This window comes from Denticeps clupeoides, chromosome 5, assembly GCF_900700375.1.
Source record: "Denticeps clupeoides chromosome 5, fDenClu1.1, whole genome shotgun sequence".
Taxonomy (NCBI): domain Eukaryota; kingdom Metazoa; phylum Chordata; class Actinopteri; order Clupeiformes; family Denticipitidae; genus Denticeps; species Denticeps clupeoides.
The window spans coordinates 13742414-13770313 of NC_041711.1; the positions used below are offsets into that span (position 1 = coordinate 13742414).

Sequence of the window (27900 nt, forward strand, 5' to 3'; positions counted from 1 at the left end):
AAGGTATTTATTGTCAGGTGTATATCTAGATCAATACCAAGTTAGCTAACAGTGTGTTGGTGCAGTGCATGACACTGTGGGTCACATCCATGTCAATCACACAATTGCATCTCTCCCTGTTCTCTCACCATTCATTGGCCTGGCCATTCTAATTTGCCTATATGTGTCAGTGTCTTGTCCCAAAAGACCTGGAAATTGGCTCAGGGACCCAAATGTTGGTTAAGCATAAATGGAAAGTGAATGGGGGAGCCATCTGGCTAACAACCATAAAAGTATCTCAGATTGTATTACGGTTTCCCACGACTTATATAGCGACTTATACACAGACACCCCTTTCCACAGACGACCTCTGGATGCTGGTATGATTGGCTTTGCTTATTGGGGCTCCAGTTGATCCATTTGTATAAAAGTTAGTTGTACAAGTTATACATTAAAGAAACCAAAGACTTGCATTTCTAAGCCAAATTTAAATAATATTTTTACTTTTAACTTGTCCAACACTGGTTTTCAAATGCATGAGTACTTTCTCATTATACATCATTATATCAAGAACATTAACAGAACAATGCTGAGAGGTACATGTGCAAATATTAACAAAAGTTTAATATTTGTTTGAATATAAGTTTGAAGTCTGATGAGTTTTGGAAGTTTTTCATAATGTCACAGTGTTTGGCTTAAGATATCTGGACGTGATCATTTCACATCAGCACAGGACTACAGAATTCCAATATCAGTGGAGACGAACAAACCTGGCAGCTTCCACCTTTAGTAATGAGCAGGAACACGGCAAAATGCCATGGGTTATAGTTTCTTTTATTGGACTTTTATAAAGTAGTGCCATAATAAAACTGTCCAATCCATCACGGATATCTGGAATTATGCACATTTTTCCATCTTCTTTTCATAGCAGGTATTAAAAAAACATTCAAATGCCTACCTTAGGCAGGTTTTTTTTTTTTATGACCAAAAACTACTCACTGGCCCTTTTTTTAATTTAATTTCTATTCATCCCAAAACGATGCAGTGTAATAGACAGAAATATTAATGCAGCAGGCAGGAATCAACGAGCACAAATAAAGAAAATGGATATTAAAGGATTCCGGAGGGAATGAAAGAAATGACCCGATTATGCAGTTAATTTATTTATGATGTTAGAAGACACCAATATGGAGGTTTCACACTCCTGCTGTGTTTTTCCCGTCTGTGTTATGTGTCTTTTACCTGTTTGATGTGAATAAACACAGGGAATACAGACGCTGCTGTTTTTTTTTTTTTTTTGATGGGGTTCATGTATGAATTTGCTCTGCATTCAGGATATCAGATTTAAGTGAATGAGAAAGTTTAAAGTTATTTTCATAGGTGTTTCTCAGTTTATTCCTTGATGGACCTTTATGTTTTTTTAGGTCCTTTATTAGGTCAGTTCAGTAAAAAAAATCTGTAATTTGTATTCGTCATGCTGTTTGCACAGTGCTCATTTCAGCAAATGTGACAGGCCTGTTGTGGTGGTTTATGGAAAAATCATCTGTTTGACTGGTGTGTTGACAGTCCATCGAGGGGAAGAACAGCTGGCAGCTGACCAGCCTGGACATGGCTGTCATCTCCCCGAGGTTTGTCGAGTTTGGCCTGCAGAAAGGGAAGTCGTATTGCTTCAGGGTTCGCTCTGTTAATAAGTACGGCGTGAGTGACCCTTCTGTGCCCAGCTCACCTGTCTCACTGCGAGCAGCTCTGGGTGAGTTACATACTTCTTGCATATGTGTCTAAACTTTCGATGCAGTATGTTGTGTGATATTAGGGACGTTCCTTACCTCATCACAGGCACCGTGACAGTTTACAAAATGCTTAGCAGCATTGTTGCGATGTATCAGTGACCGTGCTAGATTGGGTTAAGATAGATATATAGATAGAAAGAAAGATATATCTGGTGCACGATTGATGTGTTTTTTTAAGTAGCCAGGGAATGTCAGTTTTCACACATTAACATAGATTTCCAAGGAGGTGAATAAAAATTAAATTTTTGGCTTTTCTGTTACTGATCTCATTTATTTAGGCATCGTGGCATCTTCTCTTGATTCCTCTTTTTTGTCTTTTTGTTCTAGAGCCACCCCCACCGGCCTGTGGTGTCCAGGCTGTCAGGGACACAGACTCATCCATCCTTCTGCTGTGGAAAGAGCCTTGGGACAAAGAAAGCATTCTGGGATATTATCTCTACTGCAGTGAGGCTGGAAAAGAGGAGTGGAGGACCATCAACAACAAACCCATCACCAGCAACAGGTTTAATGCACTTCTCAAGATAATATTAAACATATATGTCTGTGTATTACTGTGCATCAGTGCATTAATTGGTAGATTATGTTTTAATAAAGTGTAATGCAAAGTTTTAGGCATCCTTGAAATGTCTGTTCCTGTGAATAGTTAAGTGGACAGAATATGAACCTATATAGAATACATAGCTAATTAAGCCTTGTTAAAAGTTACCTGAGACGTGCATCCATTTTTTTACACTGCAGAATTGTACAAAAGAAAAGAAATACAACAATCTTACATATAATGATGGTTATGAGTTCTTCAGCACCATTATGCACAGTAACAGACATTTTAAGAGAGGGTGCCCAAACTGTTTCATGTGTATAACACAATGACAGAATACAATATATGGGAAACCAGTATTTTGTCTCTGAAAAACTTTTTTTTTCAGACAAGTTCTCATCACATACACTCAAAATATGCATCTCAGCTAACCACAATAGGGGAACTGGATATATAATGTGTCTCATCATATGTATTTTAAATAATCTTTTTTTCTCCAACTATGAAGGAATATGGTTTAATTTTTACTATTTCTGCCTCAGGTTCACTGTTCATGGGCTGACCTCTAGGAAACAGTACGTTTTCCGCGTGAAATCTGTGGGCAGAGCCGGAAACAGCCAATATTCGGAGCAGTCGGAGCCAGTGATGGTCAAATCCGCCGTTCGTGAGTACTCAACATGGCGCCGGGCGCGTCCTCAGACCTGGTGCCTGCTGGGAATTTCCATTGTCTGGCTGAGTTACAAAAAAAACTCAAAACCCGGAGTGGACCAATATATATATCCACATCTGCATTGTAAATGCTTCCGTTCTCTTCAGAAGAACTCCCTCAACCAAAGACAAACCCAAAGATCCCATTCCTCCAGGCTCCATATTTTAAATTCTACACCGGCTGGCTTTGATGTATGATATTGCTTTCCTCTTAAAGAGAGGGACATTAGCTGCCGGTGTAATCTGTTTCTGCAGAAGCACCTTGCCATTCCTGGCCACAGTTTTGACCTATAATAGCACGTCTGATTATGTGTACTCTGCTGCCAGCTTCCCGGTAATAGTGTCTCATTTCGCCTGTCACTCACGTTGATGTAATTTACAGATACGCTGATGTACGAGCAGACGGTGATAGGCCTGACATTTCCGTCCCATCCCTTTAGATTGCACCACGCTGTCCTGATACGAAATGCGCCCGCAAACTGACACCGGTGCCACTGCCTCATATAGGCTCTCCTATTTTTGCCATTATGCATGTCTGGGGGATGAGCTTTCATGTCCTACAGACCAGTTTCAGGTGTGTGTTTCTCATCAGATACTGCTCAAAGTGGACGAGCAAGCGAAAAAAGAGCAAAAGGAAAAAGAAGAAAAAAAGAGAGTTGGAAATAAATGAGTTATTTTCAGACCTGCTGCAGGTTATCTGTGATCTGCTGCTTTTGTCTGATTGGTGGCCATTCACCCCTGACTTGGGAAGACTTCTGGGCTCTGCGGGGCTTTTTCATGCCTTGGTGCTTCATTGATTAACTGATTAAAGACGTTGCCGCGGCGGAGAATTACTTTAACTGGATTTCCATTTATCATCCACTTGATTAAGGAGATTACTCATTTGAATAATTAATGATGCAAACGAGCTAATACACGAGGAAAAGCACAAACCATGGGCCACAAAAGACCAAGGTCACTGTGACAATGATATGGAATATAACCAATATGATGTCTTTGCCATCTGGTGTTAAAATGTACACATTCAGTCAGTTGAGTTCAGCTTTTTATTCAATTTGTCTACAGCCATGCTCGACATCCTGTTGCTCTCGGAAAGTCTCCATCAGGACTGTTGTTTAGGTGTTCCATCTGGAGTTCTGACTGCCTTTTCAGGTGCCCCCTCACCCGCATCAGGCTTCGCTCTGCTGCTGTGCACCGCCTCCGAGATGCTGATCAGCTGGAGAGCCCCGGCCCACAATGGAGGCGACCCCATCCGGGGGTACTACCTGGACCAGCGTCAGAAGGCCCGGTCTGCCTGGCGTGAAGTGAACACAGCGCCTGTCAAAGAGCGAGTGTACAAGGTGGGCTGCGGGTTCAGGGCTGTCAATAATACCTTCGCTCGCGTCTTTTTCCAGCTCCTGCGTTTGAAGTGCATCACCTAGCAGTCATCGAAGGCCCTGAGAAACCTCATTAAAGCACGCGCTCTGGACCTGTGGGTTTTTCATCCTGCTGTCTCTCCTCATTAGTTGAGAGCAGCTCATTTAAACACATCTATCTGCCGATCAAAGTCCAACCTGTGGCCACGTTGTGGAAGTCAGACGAATTTCTGATGAGGCTAATGACTGTTTATATGCCCAATGTATGAGAAAGGCCTCTGGGTTTATAATAGTGAGGGCAACTCATGAGATACCAATTAATGAATACATTTGTTTTAATATGAAGTATATTTCTCAAAATTATATTTTAAGTCCATGAATATTTATTTCATATAGCAGCTCAGTTAGATTTTGAGCTTAGTGAAGAAAGTCAAGAAGAAAACTTTCCAATTTTGTATGTTTTCATTTGATTGATGCTTTCTATTAATTCCTCTACTCATTTTACTCGAATTGCCTGGGAAAATGTCTACTAGCATGCTGTTGTGCATCTTCTAGTATGTCTTATGATGTCTGGTCCATAAGGCCCTCTGTTGGAATGAAACTGGTCCCAGGGTTGCCATCATTTCTTCACATGAATGTGTTGTCCATGTAAACAAACAGATCCGTTTTAGCCTGATGTCTTTTACAACCGATTCTTAAAATGACACATTGTCAATGGCTATAATTAAAGCATACTGATATCACTGGGAATGTGCGCTCAGGGCAGTCGGCTCCATGACACTGGGAATACCAATGCAAATGATTTTTTTTATTTCCAAACCTTTCCCCTCATTGAGCAGTCAGGAACGCATGCTACCTATCCAGCCTCATTAGAGTCCGTCTGAAATGTGAACCCTCAGGATTTGTTCCACTCTTGATGGAAATTCCTTTTCCATTCTAGCAGTGGACGAACAGGTTTTTTTGGAATCATACTTGTGCCATCTAGTGTCTTTGAAAGGAACAACAGCTAAAAGACCCGGACATCTTCCATCCTGAGGACTGCTGTAGATGCAGTGTACACCCTACATGTGTTTAATGGCAGATCTATAGACAAAGCCTTGGGGTTGATCCTCATTAAATACCAATAAGACCCTGGTCTGGATGGTTGGTCTTTGAAAACGTTGTACTCTTTTCAGTCCATGGGTTGGTGCATGCCACTAGTGATTACCTTCCAGGCTTAATGTTAAGCAATCAATTTTATAATCAATACATTTGTTTCTTAAGACAGCTTATCTGCCTTTAATCATGAAGATCACAGACATTGTGTTAAGAGTTTGTCTCTTCAGAAACCTGGTACTAAGCTGTTGTTAAAGACATACAGTAAATATTTCCTCATATTTCCAAGTCATTAAACTAAATACTAAGTAACTGTTATATGATATCCTCTGTACTATGACATTTGTTGATCTGCATAGCCCTTATTTTGCATAAATAACAATAATTATGGATTATATAGTTAGGATTATATAGTTAGGATTACAATGGCCTTAGGTTTTCAAAGTGCCAATTTGTTTTGATATATAATCATATGATTAAATTAACTTTTTTAAGCATTGGCAATGCACTATAAATTGCTGTGCCCATAAAATTTAAAACTGAATGCTAGCCTTGTTATTATTCACATATCTGCTGGTATTTATTAATAAATGAATCTTCTTCCATCTCAGGTGTCGAACCTCCTGGAGGGACACTATTACCAGTTTCGTGTGTTCGCAGCAAACATAAGCGGAATTGGGAAGCCTTCTGAACCGAGCGAATTCTTCCAGTGTGAAGAATGGACAATGCCCCAGCCTGGTAGGAATATTCACTGCCTCCAGAGTCAGATAAAACACCATGAGCAATCGGAGTGCTGAAAATGGGAATGAGCACAGCAAAGCACAATCCAGCGTCCAGTCATTCCTTAAAATAGACACTCTTCACTCTGTTAATAACTTAGACAATTGAAGATAAAGGCCGTGACCTAGTCAACCCCATTTAAACATGTTATTGTTGTTTGGTCTCCAGTTGGTCATTCCGTCACAGATTATATGTTGTTATGGAGAGGCTGCCAAGATAATAGTGTTAGATAGAGATCAATACTGGCTTTTATTATTCCCTGTAGTGGTACACAACCTTTACAAAAGCCTATTTATTTTCTGGCTGGGAAGAGCTTTGTGTTCACACTCAGCAAATGGAGAAATTCGAACGGCTTCTTTCAAGTTCAGGGGGTTGAGCTTTGATCATTAGATCATTTGATCAAAAGCAATTGCCCTCCTAATTTCAATTTCTAACACCCTGTTCAATTATTCTGGGGTTTTCTTTGTGCTTCGCTGAACTCATTCCCCAGGTTGCCCCTATGACCTGGAGTTTAGAGAGGTTCGCAGGTCCTCATTGGTGCTGCTGTGGGCAGTGCCTCTGTATGAAGGCCAATCAGCAGTCAGTGGATACCTGGTGGAGATAAGTCAGGGGGTGGAGTCAGAAGAGTGGATCCCAGTGACTTCAGAGCCAGTTCAAGACACCTATCTGAAGGTGGGCTGATGTGTTCAAACATTTCAATATCAATAAAGCAGCAGTCAGATAATATTTGTTTTTGAGCATTATGTTATTTATTGCATACCGAGTTTTTAATATTCAGAATCAGACATGTCTAGAGGAATTACTGCTTAAAGTAATTTAATGAGCAAGACAGGCCATAGATTTTGTTCATCTGTTCAATCAAAGCGATGCACTGAAACTGGTGATGCTTTGTATTTACAATTTTATCACTGCTACATGACTAAAAAAATCATCATAGCAATTATATAATCCCATAATGCTCTGGGTTATGTCATCTTGGTCGTTTGGGGTTGAATAATGTATCAATAAATTGGCACATCTCTTTTCATGAATATTCTCTATATAGTGTGTGTTCGTGTGTGTGTGTGTGTGTGTGTGTGTGTATGCATATGCTGTTGTGTTGACAGGAAAATACACATATTCTTCTGCACAGGTATCTGGCCTGAACGCCGGCCAGACGTACCGTCTCCGTGTCTCAGCTGTCAACCAGGCAGGTGTGGGCATGCCCTCTCTGGTGTCTGAGCCAATCACAACTCAGACCAAACCAGGTCAGTGCTGCTGACAGTTCGGCTGAGAGGTCTTCAATTACTTTCGCATTCTGGACACACACCTGCACCAGGCCATGACACCTCACCTGTCTCTCCACATCAGGCACCAGAGAAATGGAGATTGGCGTTGACAATGATGGGTTCATATACCTGAGCTTCGAATCTGCTGACATCAGTGAGAACAATTTGTTTGTCTGGAGTAAGAACTACAGAGAGGCTATTGATGCAACACGTGTCAGAATGGAATCAAAGCCCAATAAGTAAGTGCATGTGTGTGTGTGTGTGTGTGTGTGTTTGTGTGGTGTTTTGTCCATTATTAATATTTACCTCATATTTGTTAATTCTCAGGTCCACGCTGACATTCAATAACCCCACCAAAGACGATCTGGGTTTATACACAGTGGAGATGAGTGATGATACTGACATTTCTTCCAGCTACACCTTCACTGCTGAAGGTGAAGAATCTCTTCTCTTCTGAAAACATCTTGTAATCACAATTACATTGTAATTAAAATATCATTTCATATTTTGTATAATGTAGATTGTACAGTGTCACATTACATCTGGAATATTGTTGCACATCTGGTTCTGCAGATCTGGAGCGCTTGACGGAGCTGGGCTGGCACATCAGAAACCCCTGTATGTGAGAGACACACGAGTTCTCTTGTGTGCAACACGAGGATTGAATGATACAGCACTGTATTTGAGTTAGTTTGCAGTGTTTTGGTTTCATTTCCATGTTTGACTCATTGCTCAGTGTCCTTTGTTACAATCATGCAGTAATTGCACTGAAGTCTGGGTGGAACGTGGACATTTCGGAGCAGGGGGGCGTGCGTCTGTGGCTGCAGACTGAAGCCCTTTCCAATGCTGCAGAGCTACAGCTCATCCTCAATGATCGAGAAATCTCCAGCACACCGGTGCATTATTTACTCACACTGCAACAGGACCAATGCATGCATGCACCTACAACAAATGTATTCAAAAATCGCATGATGTAACCAGCCGGAAACACATTTCACATTACAAACTGACTCCTGTAGTTTGATCAAGCTTTTTATTGTTTGTATGACGGATCATCCTACAAACCAAAGATCTTATTTTGAAAGCACAAACAAATATAGTAATTTTCTTATAAAGGTTACCCATAATGGTCTTACGAAACTCAGTGGGTATCAGTCGGTGGAATATGCTGGACCAATGCGTCTTTTCCTCACCAGGAAATAAAACACATGTTATGTAACACTTTAAGGGAAACAGATTTTGGTCCCCATCCAAACTCTTTGATATTCACTGATGCCAGCATGCTTTAAAGGGCAAATACACTTTTCCAGTTTTTTTCCATAAAAAAGCCCTGTCAGGCTTTTGTTCATTTTTTCATGATAATTACTTTTGCATGGTTACAAAAGTGATGGTTTCAGGCTTTTACACGACTTCATGGACAACGTCACATTAGAATGGCTGAAATTGTGAAAGTTCCATTCTCCGCTGAGGTTCTTGTGCCTGTTCTGTTTTGACCTGAAGGCTCGTAAGATCAACTTTGACAAGGCTAATGGTCTGGTGGAGATCCAGTTTGAGCAGCTGGCCAGAGAAGATGAGGGCTCCTACACAGCTCAGCTGCGGGATGGCCGAGCTAAGAACCAGTTCACTCTGGTGCTTGTCGATGAGAGTGAGTTCTCCTATGATTGTGTGTCCACTCCAAGTGGCAGAAGCTGCTGTTACTTGTTATACCATGTCGTTTGTCACACCCACTTTTACTGCTTAAGTACCATATTGACATAAGGCATGTTTTTCAGTCAAGACAAAAATCACAATACCAGAAAATAGACACAGTTTCTATCGACTATTTGAATTAGTCTGGAATAACGGGAGTCATTTTATATTTGTTCTGTCTTATATTCGGTCGGATGCAGTATTCATATAAGCACATCTTCAGCTGTATGCAATTTATGCGACACCTCATTTGAGACTGGTCCCATTTATCAGTGGTCAGACATTACTCAGATATGGGTCCATTCTTTAACACAGTAGCGACTTGCACACACGTCAGTGCCACTGCTGGGAAGAGGGTGAAACACCGGCAGCAGACCTCAGATGAAATGCTGGAGGGTTTGAACTACAGTCTGTTAATCACATGAAGTGGCGCTCTGTGTATTGCTGATTGGATTTTTTTTTTCATTAAAATGTGAATGTGAGAGTGTGTAGTCACCGTCGCCCCTGACTTGTCTTTGGCAGAGTTTAGGCAGACTCTGGCCAAGGCCCAGGCCAACAGGCGGGACTGGAAGAGAAAGTCGGGTGAGTGACCGTGTGGTCGTTAACCAGTCTGAGTGCAGGGTCTGACCTAGCTGCACAACCATTTTTAATGCAGATGTTTTAATACAACAAGGTCATTGCTCTTTGTTGTGACATTAGAGAGAACTGAAAAAGAACATTACTATTCGAAATCCGTATCACTGCAAGTCTTTTGTAATCCCTTCCCTTGATGCATTGCTCTTTATGTTTGAGGTGCCAAGCAATTCAAAAGATAATGAAGTTTTTTATGCTCAATAGTTGCTTATCAGAGATTCTTTGTGCTCCTAGGGCCACACTTTGAAGAGTTTCTGTCATGGAGGGTGACAGGGGACTGCGAGATGATAATGACATGCAAGGTGATACATCATGATGACAGCCGTTGAGAAATGGCTTTGGCTGTCCACATGGTGCGTAAACAAACATATGACCCACTTACAACTATTACAGCAACGGATGTGGTGTGTATCACGCAGGTGACAAATGTGAACAAGGACACAAAGCTCAGGTGGTTTAAGGATGACGTGGAGATCACAGACATTATCACTGATCCGTCTGGAGTCAGTATCTTCACAGTACCTCAGGTAAACAATCCACTTCTCTCTTGGGCCAATAGATCAATCACGCTGGAACAGGCGTATCAACACAGTCAAAACTCCATTAAAATGGAATTTGACTTTAATCCAAAGAGACATGCAGCAAGTGTAATCAGATCAGAAATCAGTCGGTACTCATTGTACACTTCCTGGTACTAAAAGTGGAAGATGCATCTGTATCAATACAGCAGATTTGCAAGTGGACTCAATAACAACACTATGTATTACACTTTATCAGTATCTGTACTGTAATTATTCTATCTGACCCCAAACATTTACCACTGGACATGCTGCAAGGTTCTTTTTGTCTGGTAATGTGTGTTTATGTCTGTCTGCTGGTCTTTCTTCTTCAGATTTCCTTTTTCATACACAATTTAAAAGTCCCTGTTTAAGCTTCAGTCTGGCGTTAGACATTGTTGTTTACATCTTTTTGTAAGATGGTGTACAGGTATACAATACAGTAAACGTTTCGACACACCTTCTCATTCAATGTGTTTTCTTTATTTTCATGACCATTTACGTTGGTAGATTCTCATTGAGGGCATCAAAACTATGAATGAACACATGTGGAGTTATGTACTTAACAAAAAAGTGGAGACCTGGCCTTCACAGTCACCGGACCTGAACCCAATCGAGATGGTTTGGGGTGAGCTGGACCGCAGAGTGAAGGCAAAGGGACCAACAAGTGCTAAACACCTCTGGGAACTCCTTCAAGACTGATGGAAAGCATTTCAGGTGACGACCTCTTGAAGCTCATCGAGAGAATGCCAAGATTGTGTAAAGCAGTAATCAGAGCAAAGGGTGGATATTTTGAAGAAACTAGAATATAAAACATGTTTTCAGTTATTTCACCTTTTTTGTTAAGTACATAACTCCACATGTGTTCATTCATAGTTTTGATGCCTTCAGTGAGAATCTACCAATGAAAATGGTCATGAAAATAAAGAAAACACATTGAATGAGAAGGTGTGTCCAGACTTTTGGCCTGTACTGTATATGTTCATAGTCATGCAGCATGAACACAGTTAAACACTGCTGTATATACACACACACACACACACATGTGCAACTATGTCAAGCTGAACATGATCACAAATTGCTGCTGGACACAGAACATGGTTTCCTGGTTTGTCTTTAACAACGACTAAAACCAGTTTGATCCTACATCCATTCTACAGGTGACTAAAAAGGAGGCAGGTCTTTACAAGGCAGTGGTGTCAGACAGCAGAGGCGAGGATGAAAGCACACTTGAGATGCTGGGTGAAGGTGAGGCCTGGTGGTGCTGACAGTTGAGAGCTTCTTTCCCACTGGAGTTTGCTCATCATTCTATTTCCTCTTGTTTTCCTACAGAGTATGAGAGACTCCTGCAGCACCTGAGCAAACAGTGCGGTACGTCTTGTAGCCACAGAGCCGCGCCTGGAACAAATGAGATCATTTAAATGGCATTGTACCCTGCGTCTGAGTTCAGTTTTTTTGCTTTGTAACTCTGTCCTTCTCCTCCGCCTTGCATAGCCCTGTCTGCTGGTCCTGTGAGAATTCAGTGCACAGCTGAAGGCTTTAAGCTCTACTGCTCGCTCAAGTACTATCTGTCATTCATGAAGACCAGCTGGCACTTCAAGTAAGCACCCTCTCGGTGACAGCTTTGTGACTGGACACCCACAGAGGGGCAAAACAAGATAAGCTGTGAATTTGAGGTTTTTACTCGACTCTGGCCTGATTTATATGGTCTTCTAATGTCCTCATGACCCAGCAGAAGAACAATAGGGGTCAATGATCGTGGTTGCCAGCTCTAGTGCATCATGCTTTCTCACGTCAAATGGGATTTCTGAATGTAAGGAAACAAATCTCAGGTCACTAATTCAATGGAATCATTATTTCAATCAGTTGTGTTGGGATTTCAGCTCATTTGAAACCCACCCCAAGATTTCATCAACCTGCACCAGACACTCTAAAGAAAAGTGTCTCCACCACATTGCATTACAACTGTAATTCCCTCCCTACTAAATATTCCACAACAAACTGTTAGTGGTATTAAGAAATTGAGCAGGGTACGAGGAGCACAGCTTTCTTCAGACGCTTCTTCATTTGGCTGAGCAGCTGCACCCATGTGCAATGCAAAGCATCAGACCTGGTGGTGTAGAGTGTGGCGGACTCCATGTTCTCTGGAGCAATGAATCATGCTTCTCTGCCTGCCTGTGTGAGGTTTAGAAGAGAGGGGGAGTGTGGTACGACCTAAAGTTCAACTTCTCACTTCACCCAACTGGGCAAATATTATTCATTACATGATTATTCACAAGTTATTAAAATTGGTTTGTGGAGGCATGTTAATAGTGAAAATATTGGTATTTGTTACATATGCGACATGCATTCAACTGAACTTGTAGTGCAGTGGTGCTGTAGTGGTTGCAAATGTTAAGACTTGTGTCCTTCAGGGAGAGAAGAATAGATCAGGACGAGAGGACGAAGCCAGGCAGCACCATGCAGAAGCTCTGGATTGAGATCTTCAAACCCACAGAGAATGACAAAGGAAAATACATCCTAGAGATGTTCGACGGTGTGGAGGCCCACAAGCGTTCGCTCGACCTGTCTGGACAAGGTGAAGAAGCCAACCGTAGCACAGACTTCCCTGCGATTTTTTGTTTTCTCAATTACCGCCCCGGTGTTCCATGTATTGATTTCACTCCCTCTGCTTTTGTAGCCTTTGAGGATGCCATGCTGGAGTACCAGAGACTGAAGTAAACTCTCTTTCTGCCTCATACGCATGGCTTGTGTGACTGCATTAATTCGTAATTATGTGAAGTGGTGTGTTTGACCGTATGTGCCTTCTCTCTCTCTTGCAGGCAAGTGGCAATAGCAGAGAAAAGTACAATTTTCCTCATCTTATTTAAAGAATTAAATGGGCACACTGCAGATGGTTGACAGCGATTTAATCCTGTCTAATTTCCTCTTTCAGACCGAGCTCGAGTAACCAAGGGCCTGCCAGATGTGGTGGCTATCATGGAGGACAAGGTTTGTGTGAAAATACGAATAGCTGTAATTGTGCATGTAGACTCAGCTAAGAGCTGGCAGAGCCTCCGCTGAGCAATTCAGTGGCTGTTGACATAAATGTTTTATATATTCTAGCACGCAAACGCACATTCATCCAAAACATTTATCCTGATTTGATTTATATGATTATATCATATAAATAGGTTTTATGATTTGTAGCATTTTGTTGCATTGCCCTGCTGATGCCATCATCTTTGAAGTCAGTCCCCCCATCAGGATAGAACTGTGATGTCACTCACAGACAATGTAGATGACACCATGCTGGGACCTTTTCAATCCAAACCATACTGCCACAGTCACAATTACCTTTTAATGTTAAGTCTGATTATGGTGAAGTTAGCAGGAATATGTGAAACATCCGGTAGCAGAAGATCCACTGCTGTAAGGGGACAATTAGACCAATTAAAAAATAACCATCAAATTAGTTTCTCCATTCATGTTGTTGTCTTTTATTTCTCACCAACCTATATAAACCACTGCAAACATCAGGAGCGCATAGCTGCTGATGGACCCTTGGGACAATATATTCTTTAAAGTGGCATCTCTGTCACAGAAAGGTTTGTGTGAAGAAGGGCATATACGAATGCAGCCCTTTGACAAGAACAGATTGATATAAGATTACTTTACAATATTATGGGGTATGACAATTTATTACACAACAGACTCCATTTTCACTTGTTTTCCACCTTTGATATTCGAAACAATCAGACACCGGTGTGTTCTAACAGCATTGCCATGTATACCACCTTGAATTACACAACATGTTGTCATTTGCACAACATGCACCACAATATTAACAAGTTGTGAAGAGACATACACACTTGAATTACTGCCCAGCAGCGCCATCTGGTGGTAAAGAGGGTTCAGCGTTCCCTGATCCCAGGCGTCCATGTCCATGACATGGCCATGGCATGAAATGCTAGAAATGTAAAAATGCTTTTTTGTGGTGTGGTTCCTCTGCAGTCTCTGTGCCTCACATGCTTTGCGGATGGGGACCCGGACCCGGAGATGTTCTGGATGAAGAATGACATGGAAATCGTCACCAGGGATCAGTACCACATCAGCAAGGAACACAAGTGCTCCACCCTCACCATCAACTCCGTCACCATGGAGGACTCTGGCAACTACAGCATTTTTGTGCGCAATCAGTATGGCAGTCAGACGGTCAATGTGACTGTGAGTGTGTACAAGCATGGAGAAAAACCGCCGCCTGATGCCGTAGAGATGTAGGCGGTGGACGTAGGGTTTGAAGCTTGTAGGGTTTTCCTGTAATATAGATGCACCCTTGCCTATAAGGTAGATTTAACATGTGTGTGAGTATGCATTACATAGAAATTGCAATGTGCATAAAATAAAAAAAGACATCACGATTCAGCACTCTTAATCTTGAATCTGAATCAGATTATGACTGCAGAATGTGATGCTTGTCTCACTCGTCCTTCTGGAGTTCTTCTCTTTTTTTAATATACTTCGATCCAGCCCAATTTCAAGAGAACTTTATCAGATCAAAATCCTCTTGAAGTCCGAGGACACCTTGAAAGTGAAACACTGCAGCGTTTCAGCTGAAAACATGGTATTTCAGTCCCGATCCTGCCAACTAAGTGGTTCTGTCACGTAGAATTGCCACATGCCCTCGTCCCACAATAACAGCATATTCACTGAAATTCCAATTAGCCACGTGTCCTGTTGGTCGTGTAAAAGGAGAAGATGACATGGAACGTGCTTCAGCATGATTTATGCACCGCTGACTGTGAAATTGGTTACAAATTTAATCATGCAGGATCACATTTTACTACTAGTTGTATTCACAGTCTGGACTGTTTCTGTGAATAAAGATGCCGCTCTCGAAAAAAGCTTCTTATACCATTTGTGTTTATTCTTGCCTGGTTTAGTATTCCACGTGTTCATTAAGATCTGGAGCCAATGGGGCCAGTGTTCTTGTGTAAGCAACAGGGATTATGTGCAGCAAACTGTCCTCTGTGTCATTCACCAAGACAGAGTGTCTTTGAGCAGCGATTGATCGGGGCCTGGGGTTAAACATGCACGATGGCTCTGACACTAAGTCAGATTTGTGCAGCTGCTGTTCTGTGTGAAGGTGTGAAGTGAGGCGGTGCACGGAGGTGGGTGTGCAGGATTTGTCAAACTTTTTTTTGTAGGGTGGTATGTAGCCTAGTAGGTTAGACACTTGCCTATGAACCAGAAGTCCAGAAAGTCAAACCCCACTTATTACCATTGTGTCTCCAGGGGGACCGTCCCTGTAACTACTGATTGTAAGTCACTCTGGAAAAGGACGTCTGATGCCGTAAAAAAAAGAAATGCAAGTCAATGCAACAGTCAGACCAACACTAGTCACAAACACATTTGAATCCTGACAGAAAACATAGTGGAAAGTTTCAGAAATCTCCAGTATTGGGTCGCTCAAATGATCATGAAAGTGAACTCTGGGTTGTTCAAACAGCGGGGACTGTCCCTGAGTTAATGATTACACAGAGAGTGACAGAGATGCCATCCGGGTATAAGAGGCAGAGCTGCTCTTCCTGCTCTCCCTGCTTTGAAGGAGGGGTTCCCATTCAACAGACATGGCCTTCAGTGGAACATGGCAGGTGTACACACAGGAGAACTATGAGGACTTCCTCAGGGCAATCTGTAAGTTTGTATCAGGGTCACATTGAACACATATTTAGATGCATCTAAAAATTACATAAAGACTACTGCAGATTAGAATCACAGTATTTCATCATACAAGCAACGTGAATAGAGGCATTCCTTTCAAACAGCACTGCCTGAGGATGTTATTAAAATGGCGAAAGACGTGAAACCTGTGACAGAGATCAAACAGACGGGCAATGATTTCGTCATCACCTCCAAGACACCGCGGCAATCTGTCACCAACTCGTTCACCATCGGGAAGGAGGCTGAGATTACAACCATGGACGGCAAGAAGCTCAAGGTACGTGTCTTTGCTGTGCGCTGGCATTTGCAGATCTTCAGACATTACTGCTTGGTTCTAGTCATTGTTCTTGCGTTAAAAAGATGACCGCATGTCCTCCTTTCAGTGCACTGTCAGAATGGAGGGAGGAAAACTTGTGTGCCAGACAGAAAAATTCTCTCATGTCCAGGAGATCAGTGCTGGAGAGATGGTGGAGGTCAGTGGCAACTGCTCTAGTGAATTATCCTCATATGTACTGTAGCCATTTAAAATAAAATTGAAATGTTTCACATAATATATCCATTGGAAATGATGCAGGACTATGTATAGTTTTGCTTGTTCTGAGGTGTTTTCTCCTTTTTCTCTTCCTAGACTATGACTGTTGGCGGAGTTACTATGATTAGAAGAAGCAAAAAAGTGTAACAAATTGAAAATAACATGTCACTGTTTATTTAAATAAACTCTGAAGATTAATATAATTATGTTGTTTTTGTCCTTATTTTATTAGATGAATTGCCAACTTGAATAACAGACTAAGCTACATATGTTTCCAATGCTACAAGAACAAAGTTTAAAGTACAGCAAGCACAGCACACGGTGCACACAATGAAATGTGTCCCTGCTTTTAACCCATCACCCGTGAGCAGCAGGCAGGCATGAAAGGCGCCTGGGAAGCAGTGTGTGGGGACAGTTAATTATTGCTGTAAATTATAGTGTTTTTGAAAGTCTACTGACATAATAATAATGGTCTTTAATTATTATAGGACTTTAATTATATAAATATAATTAAAGAACAACAAAATCATAAAAGAAAAATATGGTCATGAAAATTGAAGTAATCTGATCGTAGAACTAGAGCACATGTAATGGAATGGAGGTTATTCTCTGTATGAGTTGGGTAATTCTTCTTCTTATTCATATTAGGAGCACAGCAATAGAGGGTGCCATTGTGCCCTGGAGACAGTTGCTCAAGCATGCAGTAATATACAATACGCTTGAGCATGACATCCATTTCTGTATCTCTTTATCATCACCTGTAGGGTGCTAAGGGTGTAGTAGCCTAGTGGGTAACACACTCGCCTATGAACCAGAAGACCCAGGTTCAAATCCCACTTACTACCATTGTGTCCCTGAGCAAGACACTTAACCCTAAGTTGCTCCAGTCCCTGTAACTACTGATTGTAAGTCGCATCTGATAAATGCTGATAAATGTACAGTGCTATCCAGCCTGTGGAATCTTGTGCGACCCTAGGTCAGAGTTGGTAACACACACAACTCATAGATTTTCGATTTTTTTTTACATTTACATTTATGGCATTTATCAAATGTCCATATCGAGAGTGTGTCCCCATTCAGGGACACAATGGTAGTAAGTTGCGTTTGGGACTATGAACTTGAGGTCTTCTGGTTCAAAGGCAAGCATGTTACCGACCAGGCTACTACTGCCCGTAACAAGCTTTTAATTTTATTTTTCAGATGCATAACAAAGGCTTCACTAGGTCACTGAGCCTGTGAAATATTGCACATAATCTCTTGACTTTTGACTGGTCCAGCTACTCTTGTGCAGAGAGTTTGAACGGAACTGCGCAATGTCTACCAAAAGAGGGCGCCCACTGCTTGTTTGTGACGTCAGCACTGTCGGGTTTTAGACGCATGCGCAGTGGCTTTCTGTGGCGACGTGTATAATTTTCGCGCGACTCAACGTCGGCTGTTCGTCGTATATTTCTCCCCTGGTGCGGTTCCCGAAAAACAAAAAATTGTAAGATGGCCAGATACCTGCGGCCACCCAACACGTCTCTCTTTATCAGGAACATCGCGGATGAGTCGAGGTAAGACCTGTGGTGCCCGATCGTGTGTCTTTGGCTCAGCTCGGACCTTAGCATTAGCTCATTAGCTTTTAAACCCATGCGGGTCAGGCCTCGGCCTGCGCCGCCTAGGCCCTGCCCGCGTACCGCGACGTCTGTTTTGTGTTTGCGGAATAACTGGGCTTTCGCGGCGTGTTCGTAAAACCGCCAGTTTCCCGCTGTACGCGGACCGTGGGGTCGGTGTGTTAGCTGCCCTGCTAATTCGCGCCGAAGGTCCCGCGTGTTTCCTCGACCCACTCCACCCTCCTGTAATGGTAGCCGCCTAGTCCGTGTCCCGCTGCCCTTTATTTCTCTTTTAAACCCTCCCATTAATTACACAAGGGCCTGGCGTGTTGAGAAATGTGTGATATAATCCCGCTGGCTCGACCCGTTTCTGTATTAGGTCAGACGTTGGCTGCACCCCAGTCCCTCCAAAAATAGACCGAAGTCGCCTCACACGGCGGCCACCCCTGTAGCCTCCAACAAACCGGTTTCCCGTCAGTTTCACCACTTTCACTAAATGAACCTCCGGTCCGAGGCACTGCATCGTAACAAACTGTGAATGCCTTGCATGTTGCTAAAACTGAAGTCTCTGTGTGTGTTGCAGATTGTCTGTCTGTTTTTGTGTTCATTTTCTAAGGCCCTTTTTGAACAAAACTGGGTTGTGGGCTAGTCAGATCAGTGAAATGTGCTATTATTTCACGGTGCTTTAGGCCAGAGGATTTGCGTCGTGAGTTTGGTCGTTATGGGCCAATTGTAGATGTCTACATTCCTGTTGACTTCTATACACGTCGACCAAGAGGATTTGCATACATTCAATATCCTTTGTAGGTTCTGATGCCGGCGGCATCGTGCTTTAACTCTTGGAGAGAATGTGTGCTGTTACTGTTTGGTGGGTCTGGGCGGGGGGAAGAAACAGTTGTTTGACTGTTGAGACACATTAGGATGTATTTTGGCACTGTCTTCTAACTGCAATTTCTTCTGTTGTTGCCTCAGAAAATGTAAAGACATACAGTTCTGGAGCCCTTCCCATCAAAGAAAGTGTAAAGGCCGGTGTAGGGTAGATTCAAGCCAAAGAGACCGTAAGGATTCAGGCGTCAAGAAATAGAGGGGAAAGAGGAAAATAAAGAGAAAGTTAAAGCTTGAAGATTCAAAGAGGAAAAGGGGACCAGAGTGGGCTTCGAGGCTTCGGTATGTCCAAAGAGAGAGGAAAAGAAAAGATTAAAAGAGGAAAAAGACAAGCAGGAAACCCAAGGGCCTTCTTCAAGCGGTTAAAGAGCATAAAGGTCAAGCTGAAGGTCAAAGGTCAAGCATGTTAAAGGTAACAAGTCTTAATTTTTTTTGTATCCTACCAAAAGACAGTGCATATGCATTCATAATTTCACAAAGCAGAACCAATTTAATTTACGTGGCAATTTATTCAACGTAATATTTTGGTTTTTACGAAATCTCAAATGACTTGAGAAGGGGCAAGAATGTTTTTTTTTTTTTTTTTTTTTTTCTCTCTCCCCTTCTTCTTCATTGCATTTGATTGAATGAGTTCCCATTGTACTGTTACCTTTAAAGCTTCATCCCTCTTGGTACCTGCTTGCTCCGTGTAATTCCACCATGAAAAAGTCGTGCCTTCTGGGCTGAGACACTAGCGTGCATTAGCAATTCCTCCTGCCAGTGCTAAACCTTAACCGCAGCAGCATGTTTGAAGATGTCCGCGATGCTGAAGATGCCCTTCACAACCTGGACCGGAAATGGGTGTGCGGCCGCCAGATTGAGATTCAGTTTGCCCAGGGCGACCGGAAGAGTGAGTCGATTTCTTTACCCTTTTCTGGTTTTAACGTCTAGATTTGCTGGTAATCTCCAGATAATTTTGACGTTCCGCTATTAATTTGTTTTCTGTACACAGCACCCAATCAGATGAAGTCCAAGGAGCGTCACTCACCACGCAGCTTCTCTCGATACGATGACTACGATAGAGATAACAGGCGCCGGCGGTCTCGCAGCCGCAGCTACGAACGCCGCCGCTCCCGCAGCCCCTCGTACGACAGACGCTATCGCCGATCTGAGAGCCCCCGAGAGTAATGCATCTTTTTTTTTTTTTTTTTTTGGGGGGCTTTTCTTTTCCACTCCTGCATGTTTGGCTATCCTGTTCTTCCAGAGAAGGTTATGAGATTTTGTGGTGCATCTCTCTTCCAGGTCACGGTCATATGGTCGGCACAAGCGCAGCAGGAGCCATGAGAATGAACGGTACGTCATTCATCTGCTGAGGCAATATTTTGCATTGGAAAGTGGGTCTGTTTATAAAGTTTTTATCTTACGCCCTTATCCAGAGCGACTTACAATCAGTAGATACAGAGACAGTCCCCCTGGAGACACTCATGGTCAAGTGTTTTGCTCAGGGACACAGTGGTAGTAGGTGGGGTTTGAACCTGGGTCTTCTGGTTCACAGGCGCTGAAGGAGCTTTGGGAAATAGAGTATTTATTCTTGTTGCGACGTGAGTGTAAAATAGGTCTGCTTGCTACTAAGGAGTCTTGTGCGATCATCTTAATGGACCTGTAGTAGGACCCGAGTGCTGTTGAGACTTTTCAGTTTGCAGACGAGTCGTGCTTAGTAGGTGTGCTGTTATTTGTTTGCGCCTTAGCCCACAAGTCATGTATAATATTGAAAGTGAAGCACACGGTGACAACGGAACATGTAATCTGTATTTAACTATCACCCTTGGTGAGCAGTGGCAACCTTCTGCTTACGGGGCCGCTTCCTTAACCGCTAGGCCTCCACTGGCCCGTATTGGGAATATTTCCAGCTGTCCACATGATTTATGCTCAAATTTGCATACAAGCTGCTTGTTGTGAGTTTCCTGAAGATGGCATGATGACCGACCGGTGCATACATCTTGCATTATCACTAATACCTGTTTTAATGAGCTTTAATTCAGTTGAATCTCTTCTGCAGGTACAGGCCTCCCCAGCGGGAGCACCATCGGGCACACCGTCCCGGTCCTGCCTCACGCAGCCACTCCCCCTCGCACTCGCCCTCTCCCCGGAAGGCCAAGAGCCAGCGCTCCCACTCCAGGTCGAAATCCCCCACCCCGCCCCCTGAGGATTTCCACCCTTCCAGCTCGCGCGAGTCCCAGAAGGAGACCCACGTGCGCTCCCCGTCTCGCTCCTGCTCTCGCTCCATGTCCCGCTCACGGTCCCGGTCCCGGTCTCGCTCGTGGGCGGGACGCAAGTCCGGTGGGCATTAAGGCCCCGTCCACCAGCTCCTGTCCCATTTGCACAGATTCTTAGGATGTTGATCAATCGGGATTCGATATTAAAATACTGTTGTGTAGTGCCGGTCTCCATCTTCCAGCTTTATCTTTTAAAGAGCCGTTTCGGGATACATGGGGGTTTTCAAGTGGAAATTTGATGCAACAGTTATTGCAGAGGTTATTTTTCCATTTGTTGTGAAGTGTTATTTTAGGAATCTGTACAGTTAATGAGTCCGCTTCTGTTTGGCAGCTTAATCCCACCCCTCCTTTTATGGATTTGATTTTGTTTACAGTTGTTTTTGTGAGTTTTTATCAGTAAAGGTGGTATGTAAGTTTGTGGGTTTTGGAAAAGTGCATTCAGTAGGAAAGCTGTTTTGTGGGTCCCGACGTGATAGACTTCTCTAGAAGCAGTATTTAAATTTGGCTGCATCTTTTGTTACAAAAGTATGGATTTACCATTATGATTTGTACAGATTGTTTCCTCCCCCCAGGTAAACATTGAAGCAGTTTTTCTGTGCTGTAATTTGGGAAGTTTGTTTTGGGGTATTTTGAGCTTTAGATTTTATATATTTCCTGTTTAATTAGCGTCTTCATTTTCCCAGCAGCAGCAGTGAAACAGTCGTCTTCCACTTTTTTTTTTTTTTGGTCATTCAGATCAACATTTGGTCCATTGAGAAGTGAATGTTGTTCCCATTGCGTTTCCTACTTTGTTTCATGTCAATAAACAGATTTTTCTTTCTTTTTTGCTATATAGTGGTCTACTGCTGTGAGCTTTTGGGTTATTGCATGCATGCCAGAGGTGCAACTCTGGTACATTCCACTGGCCTCTCATTTTCATTTTCATTTGGCAGTACAAGGCTGTGTCATACAGTGGCTGCAGGACTAAAGTATTATCAGCCGTGCTTGTTCTCTGCCCTGATTATAAAGACTAAATATCATCATGCAAGTGTCACCCTGCCCTATGTGAGCGGTAAACAGACCAATTTAATCAGACTGAGAAGTCATTACATTCCTCCTTCAGATGTACATGCTGCTTCCAAAATCTCTGCATGTCTAAATGACATTTAATCTTGGGTGGCAGATCATTATCTAAAACTCCAAGCAGATTCTTCACCTCATCAGGATCTTGCTATCTACCTGGACAATTCAGATCTTTCCTCCTACAACTGCACGCAACCTTGGAGTAACTAGACAAAAAAAAAAAAAAAAACTCATCATATCAGCAATCTTTCTCGCTCGTGTAGATTCCTTCTCTACAATATCAGACGGTTTTGCCCTTATTGGTCAACACAGGCCACCCAGACACTGGTTCAGTCCTTAGTAATCTCACAACTGGATTACTGCTACTACCTTCTAGCAGGTCTATCTCTGACTGCCATCTGGCCTCTACAACTAATACAAAATGCAGCAGCACGACTGTGTTTCAACCTTCCCAAATTCTCCCAGACCACCCCACCACACTACTTCGTCAAAATACTGATGCTGGCCATCAAAGCCAAACATGGAGTAGCACCATCCTACCTCAGAGCCCGTATTATACCTCGCTCTCTCCGACCCTCCAGTACTGCTCGCCTGGTCCTCCACTGCTGAAGGTTGGGGATGTGCCGATTTATGTTTACATTTAAGGCATTTAGCAGACGCCTTTCTCCAGAGCGACTTACAACGTGCTTCCATGTTACCATCAATGAAGAGATTCTGGTTCACTAGGACCCCCCAACTATGAACACAATCTTTTATTCACTCTGTTGTAGATTCTATACAGTAAGATAATAAGAAAGTTACAAGTTCATCTAAATATTCTCTAAAGAGGAAGGTCTTGAGCTGCCATTTGAAAGTGCTCAGTGACTGAGCTGTTCTGACCTCGAAGGGAAGTTCATTCTACCACTGAGGGGCCAAGACAGAAGTCTAGAGTGTCTTCCTTGTACCTTTAGCGATGGAGGGACAAGGCGAGCAGTACTGGAGGTTCGGAGTATACGAGGTGCAGTGCGAGGTATAATAAGGGCTGTGAGGTAGGATGGTGCTACTCCATGTTTGGCTTTATAGGCCAGTTTCAGTATTTTGAACCTGATGCGTGCAGCTACTGGGAGCCAGTGGAGGGAACGTAGCAGAGGGGTGGTGTGGGAGAATTTGGGAAGGTTGAAGATCAGTCGTGCTGCTGCATTTTGTATTAGTTGTGGAGGTTGGATGGTACATAGTGGCAGACCAGCTAGAAGGGAGTTGCAGTAGTCTAGTCTTGAGATTACTAAGGACTGAACCAGTAGTTGGGTGGCCTCTGTTGACAGATAAGGACGGATTTGTCTGATATTGTAGAGAAGGAATCTACATGAGCAGGAAATATTGCTAATGTGAGTCGAGAAGTAGAGTTGGTTGTCTATTGTTACTCCAAGGTTGCAGGCTGTTTTAGAAGGAGAGAGCTGTGTTCAGGTAAATAGAAAGATCCTGATGTGGTGAATGAATCTTCTGGAATGAATATTAGTTCAGTTTTGGTGGGATTGAGTTTGAGGTGATTGGCTGCCATCCAAATGAGATGTCAGTTAGACATGCAGAGATCTTAGAAGCAGCATGTAGATCTGAGGGAAAACTCAGATCTAACCTAAATATTGACATGATCAGTACCAAGATGGCATCAGTTTTGGATCAGTATGAACACAATGGTATTGTATGGGATGGTAGTAGCCTAGTGGGTAACACACTTGCCTATGAACCTAGAGTCACAGGTTCAAATCCCACTTACTACCATTGTGTCCCTGAGCAAGACACTTAACCTTAAGTTGCTCCAGGGGTGGACTGTCCCTGTAACTACTGATTGTAAGTCGCTCTGGATAAGAGCATGTGATAAATGCCGTACATGTAAATGATATTGTTCTTCTATTCCTGTAAACGTGCAGTTAAACTTAAACTTCAAGGACAGAACAGCAGTCGCTGAGTATTTTCAAACCACAGCTAACTTGAAACTAACAAAGTGAATATGATTATTAAAAGATGGGGTTCTAGTGAACCAAAACTGATTACTTCAATGTAGGCCATTACATTTTGTGTTTCATAAAAATGAAATTAAGTAATATAGATCCCTCTTGCAACTAATCACACCCAGCATAGAAATAATTCCAAAGTAACACACACAAAGGCTTGTTTGGGGGGGAAGGGGATAGGGTTTATTATTAGGTTTTTGCATATTTTGAAATGGCAAGAATGCTATTTTTTTTTTATTATTCAATTAAATACCAATTACAAATCAACAGTTGGGTCTTTTTTTTTTCTTGGTGACAAAGCAAAAATGGGACAAATTCATAGCCAATTAAAACCACCAGGGTTCTTACATGTACAAAGTTCACAATTCGGATACCAGCCAGCGGAAGATTGGCTCATACCAGAGCTACAAAACATGATTTATAATAAAAATAAAACTTTCACAGCATTGTAAAGACAAAAAAAAATGTAGGCTGAAATGGCAGGATGAGGGATTCAGTCAAGGTAGTCTGAATCAGGTAGCCAATAGTTGGAAGTAAGAATCTCTTGAACAGATATTAAAATATATTTATATATAGAAAATTAGCTTGTACATGTAAGAACCCCACCAGGGACTAATATTTTTTTTAATACTTAAAGCTTTCCCTACACTTCATCAAATAGGATAAAAGACAATGTGTGCGATCGCTGGCAACATTCAACAGTGCAGGGCGTTGGCGTGTGCTACACACAAATTGTTTTCTTTCTTTTTTTTTTCTCCTTTTCTTAATAAACAAAAATAATCTTCATCTCTTTAAATCAAGCCACATCTTCAGCATGGCTTACAGTGTTCTTACTAAAAATACCTTTATCAGCAGGTTAAAATGACCCTGCAAAAAATGTACATATGCTACATTTTTATACATTGCATTATTTACAAGGCTCCTTTCACAGAACAATTTTGCACACTAACTGCTTCATCTCTAACGTGGCCATTACGGTTTCTCTTGTCCCCCTGCTGCACAGGGACTGGGACCAAAAAATTAAATAAAAATAAATAAAAAAGAACCGGTACAAAAAGCTACAGGAGCATTTGGGAAAAGTACAGCCAGTGGAGGATTTCCATGCCAACTAAACACCCAATCACTGAACAGCTGTGCAAATGGTAACATCCTTTTGTAATAGCAGCATACCGCAATGACAAGGTTGCACCAGGAAGCCAAAAAAACCAAAGCAGGCCTGAAACGAACCCTCTTCCGCGTCATGTGGTGCCACGCCGACAAAAGGAGACCGGGTATCAACTGCAGCTCATGAAAAGCTATTTAAAATGGCACTTAACCACATCTGCTTCTACACTGGGGGGGATAATCTGGCAACATACTGACCAGCACAAAACTAATGCTACACCGGAAGTTCTGCAGCCTCAGTATGGCCGCTACTCCTATAGTGCATGGCGCACAGCGCCGTTTAAGTACAGGAGCAATCTCCCGTAGCACTGTGCTCACTACCGCTGGTTCCTATCACATTCAAGGTAAACTGTGCTCTCTCTGTAGAATGGTTATAAAAAAAATAAAAAGCCTTGACTGCATTCTGAAATAAATTGCAGCAAGCTATAATGTGCTTTAGCACCAAGAAGTTTAGAATAAAACCTCTTTAAGGTTACTAATATTTTCAGATATGGACCCTTAAAAAAAAAAAAAAAAAGCAGCAAGTGACTGGGGGGGGGGGGGGGGGGGGGGGTAAATGGCCAACACTTAGAAACAAAAGGGGTCAAAGAGAATGATTTAACCAAAGGGGGCCAGTTCATCATTTAAAAAAAAAAAAGGCATACTTGGAGATTACCCACCCACCAGTAAGGCTGCAACGCTGTAACACAATTCTTATAGATCGTTTAAAAAGAAAAATGGCCCAACTTCAATGAGCCCACTCCATTAGCCGCAGATTAAATATCTTTAAAAAAAAAAAAAAAAAAGAAGAAAAAGATTTCTTTTTTTTTTTTTTTTTTTTTTAAAGTATTACAGCGTCGACGCGTTGCAGGAAGGCTGTGGGCATGCTCAAAGCAAAGCCCTTATCTTAACATTGGCTTTGAGAGGTCAGTAAGAGTCCTGTTCAGGCCTGCACCTTGAGGAGGCTTTTCAGCTGAAAGGCCATCATCTCACGTCGGTCACACGAACCCATAGGAAGAGACACCCAGTGGCTGGGGGGCTTTGGCAGAACACTGGGGGAAGGGGGCTCGCTGAACTTGGCGCCTGCGTAGCTATGGCCGCCCTGCGATGCCAAAAGCGTGTTCAGGTGCGACATGGCACCCTCCCAATTGTTGTCATACCCGTTGGCAAAGCGAACGGTGGCGTTCTTCTTCTCCGCTGACACGGCCTGCCGTGCCTCTGGAGACCAGGGGTAGTTGGAGCTCTTCTCGCCCCGGCGGTGCCCATGGTGAGGCCCACTGGGCGACCCGGCGGAAGCCGCCGCCGCCACACCGTTCTGTTCCATGCGGTTGACCCGCTGCTTGCCCCGGCCGAACTGGTGGTTCTTCTTGGGCACAGGACGCTCAGGGTGGGAAACTGGAATGTTGTACCGCTCGCCGCCTCCCATAATACACCGTGTCACCTGTGTGCGTCAAAAAAAGGAAGAAAAACAGAATCCTGTTAAAGCAGGTCCGCCAGCGGCGAGCATCGATCCAAGGTCGGGCCGAGATCGTCACCCTGGAAGCGGCTACGTGCGTCGCGCCCATCCCCCCGGCCAGCCGCCGTCCTCACCTCTTTGTTGTCAGAAAGCCGAGCGCGGCGTCGCTTCCAGCTCGTAACTTCTCCTCACCGATCGGGCTCCAGGTCCTCGAAGTAGTCGTGGTCCTACTTCTCGCTGCACGCGTGTGTCCAGCGAGGTCCGAGGTTCTCATGTGCCGACGGGCGCGACTTTCTCGTGGAGCCGAGCTGAACATCAATTCACCTCGGCGCACGGTACTCGCGGAAGTCGAGGCTCCTGGAAGAGAGACGGGCAGAGGTTTATTTTCCTCGGTTCCTTCCAAAAACGAGGCGAAAAGACTCCGCCGCGTTACGTAAAATGTAATGCAACTGCGTCAATGCCTGCGCACTCCAGAACTTATTACATCCCCCAGACATCCAAAAATAAAGAACAAAACAATGAAAATAAAAAAAATCACACAATGCCCAATTGCCACGTATCTCATAGACGTTAAAACCGTCGAAAATACACCGACGTAAAGAGGGTTTCGTGTCAAAGCTTCGGCCGCCCCCAAACAAAGAAGCGGATCCAACATGGCGCCCACAACACTGGGCGAAATTGAAAACAAGTCGCAGCCTTACCGACTTCCCCAGGCTTCGATGGCGAAAGCCCTTCGTCCGGCGTGCTGTGGAACACACGACCTCTCCAACGTGTACAAAACACGCACACGACCGCTCAACAAGGTGAAATCCTGGAGAAACCCAACTGGCAACCGAATAATCTCCACACATCCACTAAACTCCGCTCCGCTCCTCCGTCTCACTCGCGA

General features: G+C 43.1%; 4 protein-coding genes across 6 annotated transcripts in view; 3 read left to right on the forward strand and 1 right to left on the reverse strand.

Moving 5' to 3' along the window:
• myom3 (myomesin 3) overlaps positions 1-14860 on the forward strand; it is a 42500-nt gene extending 27640 nt beyond the window's left edge. For both annotated transcript variants that reach the window (XM_028981528.1, XM_028981529.1), the window contains 23 exons: positions 1546-1729; positions 2097-2271; positions 2850-2971; positions 4168-4355; positions 6077-6203; positions 6736-6917; positions 7378-7492; positions 7596-7752; positions 7841-7947; positions 8087-8131; positions 8273-8409; positions 9014-9158; positions 9725-9784; positions 10070-10137; positions 10255-10362; positions 11553-11640; positions 11725-11763; positions 11887-11992; positions 12807-12970; positions 13073-13109; positions 13215-13237; positions 13328-13383; positions 14386-14860. In XM_028981528.1, the coding sequence (XP_028837361.1) occupies positions 1546-1729; positions 2097-2271; positions 2850-2971; positions 4168-4355; positions 6077-6203; positions 6736-6917; positions 7378-7492; positions 7596-7752; positions 7841-7947; positions 8087-8131; positions 8273-8409; positions 9014-9158; positions 9725-9784; positions 10070-10137; positions 10255-10362; positions 11553-11640; positions 11725-11763; positions 11887-11992; positions 12807-12970; positions 13073-13109; positions 13215-13237; positions 13328-13383; positions 14386-14652 (2700 nt within the window). In that variant the 3' untranslated portion in view covers positions 14653-14860. The remainder of the gene's footprint in view (positions 1-1545; positions 1730-2096; positions 2272-2849; positions 2972-4167; positions 4356-6076; positions 6204-6735; positions 6918-7377; positions 7493-7595; positions 7753-7840; positions 7948-8086; positions 8132-8272; positions 8410-9013; positions 9159-9724; positions 9785-10069; positions 10138-10254; positions 10363-11552; positions 11641-11724; positions 11764-11886; positions 11993-12806; positions 12971-13072; positions 13110-13214; positions 13238-13327; positions 13384-14385) is intronic.
• A 1132-nt stretch (positions 14861-15992) lies between these two features.
• On the forward strand, positions 15993-16774 carry fabp10a (fatty acid binding protein 10a, liver basic). Its single transcript, XM_028981316.1, has 4 exons — positions 15993-16068; positions 16200-16372; positions 16479-16568; positions 16724-16774. The coding sequence occupies exons 1-4, from the start codon at positions 16002-16004 to the stop codon at positions 16772-16774; spliced, it is 381 nt and encodes a 126-aa protein (XP_028837149.1). The 5' UTR covers positions 15993-16001.
• Positions 16775-18000: 1226 nt separating this feature from the next.
• srsf10a (serine and arginine rich splicing factor 10a) lies at positions 18001-22189 on the forward strand. 2 transcript variants are annotated; one of them, XM_028981751.1, is made up of 6 exons: positions 18001-18180; positions 18909-19013; positions 19890-19993; positions 20096-20267; positions 20386-20436; positions 21143-22189. In XM_028981751.1, exons 1-6 carry the CDS (start codon positions 18116-18118, stop codon positions 21432-21434), a joined length of 789 nt encoding a protein of 262 aa, XP_028837584.1. In that variant the 5' UTR covers positions 18001-18115; the 3' UTR covers positions 21435-22189. The 2 variants fall into 2 exon arrangements, with proteins under 2 accessions (XP_028837584.1, XP_028837585.1); XM_028981752.1 differs by having other exon boundaries at positions 21149-22189.
• A 3938-nt stretch (positions 22190-26127) lies between these two features.
• Positions 26128-27900, reverse strand: pnrc2 (proline-rich nuclear receptor coactivator 2). The gene is made up of 4 exons (XM_028981377.1): positions 27713-27900; positions 27146-27368; positions 26389-26996; positions 26128-26343 (listed from the first exon to the last, which is right to left on the reverse strand). Exon 3 carries the CDS (start codon positions 26979-26981, stop codon positions 26499-26501), a length of 483 nt encoding a protein of 160 aa, XP_028837210.1. The 5' UTR covers positions 26982-26996; positions 27146-27368; positions 27713-27900; the 3' UTR covers positions 26128-26343; positions 26389-26498.

Coding starts and splice junctions, on each gene's coding strand:
- pnrc2 (XM_028981377.1), bottom strand. CDS start 26,981: ATGGGAGGCGGCGAGCGGTACAACATTCCAGTTTCCCACCCTGAGCGT.
- srsf10a (XM_028981751.1), top strand. CDS start 18,116: ATGGCCAGATACCTGCGGCCACCCAACACGTCTCTCTTTATCAGGAAC. Junction 18,181..18,908: donor AACATCGCGGATGAGTCGAG/GTAAGACCTGTG, acceptor ACGGTGCTTTAG/GCCAGAGGATTTGCGTCGTG. Junction 20,437..21,142: donor AGGAGCCATGAGAATGAACG/GTACGTCATTCA, acceptor TCTCTTCTGCAG/GTACAGGCCTCCCCAGCGGG.
- fabp10a (XM_028981316.1), top strand. CDS start 16,002: ATGGCCTTCAGTGGAACATGGCAGGTGTACACACAGGAGAACTATGAG. Junction 16,373..16,478: donor TGGACGGCAAGAAGCTCAAG/GTACGTGTCTTT, acceptor TCCTCCTTTCAG/TGCACTGTCAGAATGGAGGG. Junction 16,569..16,723: donor GTGCTGGAGAGATGGTGGAG/GTCAGTGGCAAC, acceptor TTCTCTTCCTAG/ACTATGACTGTTGGCGGAGT.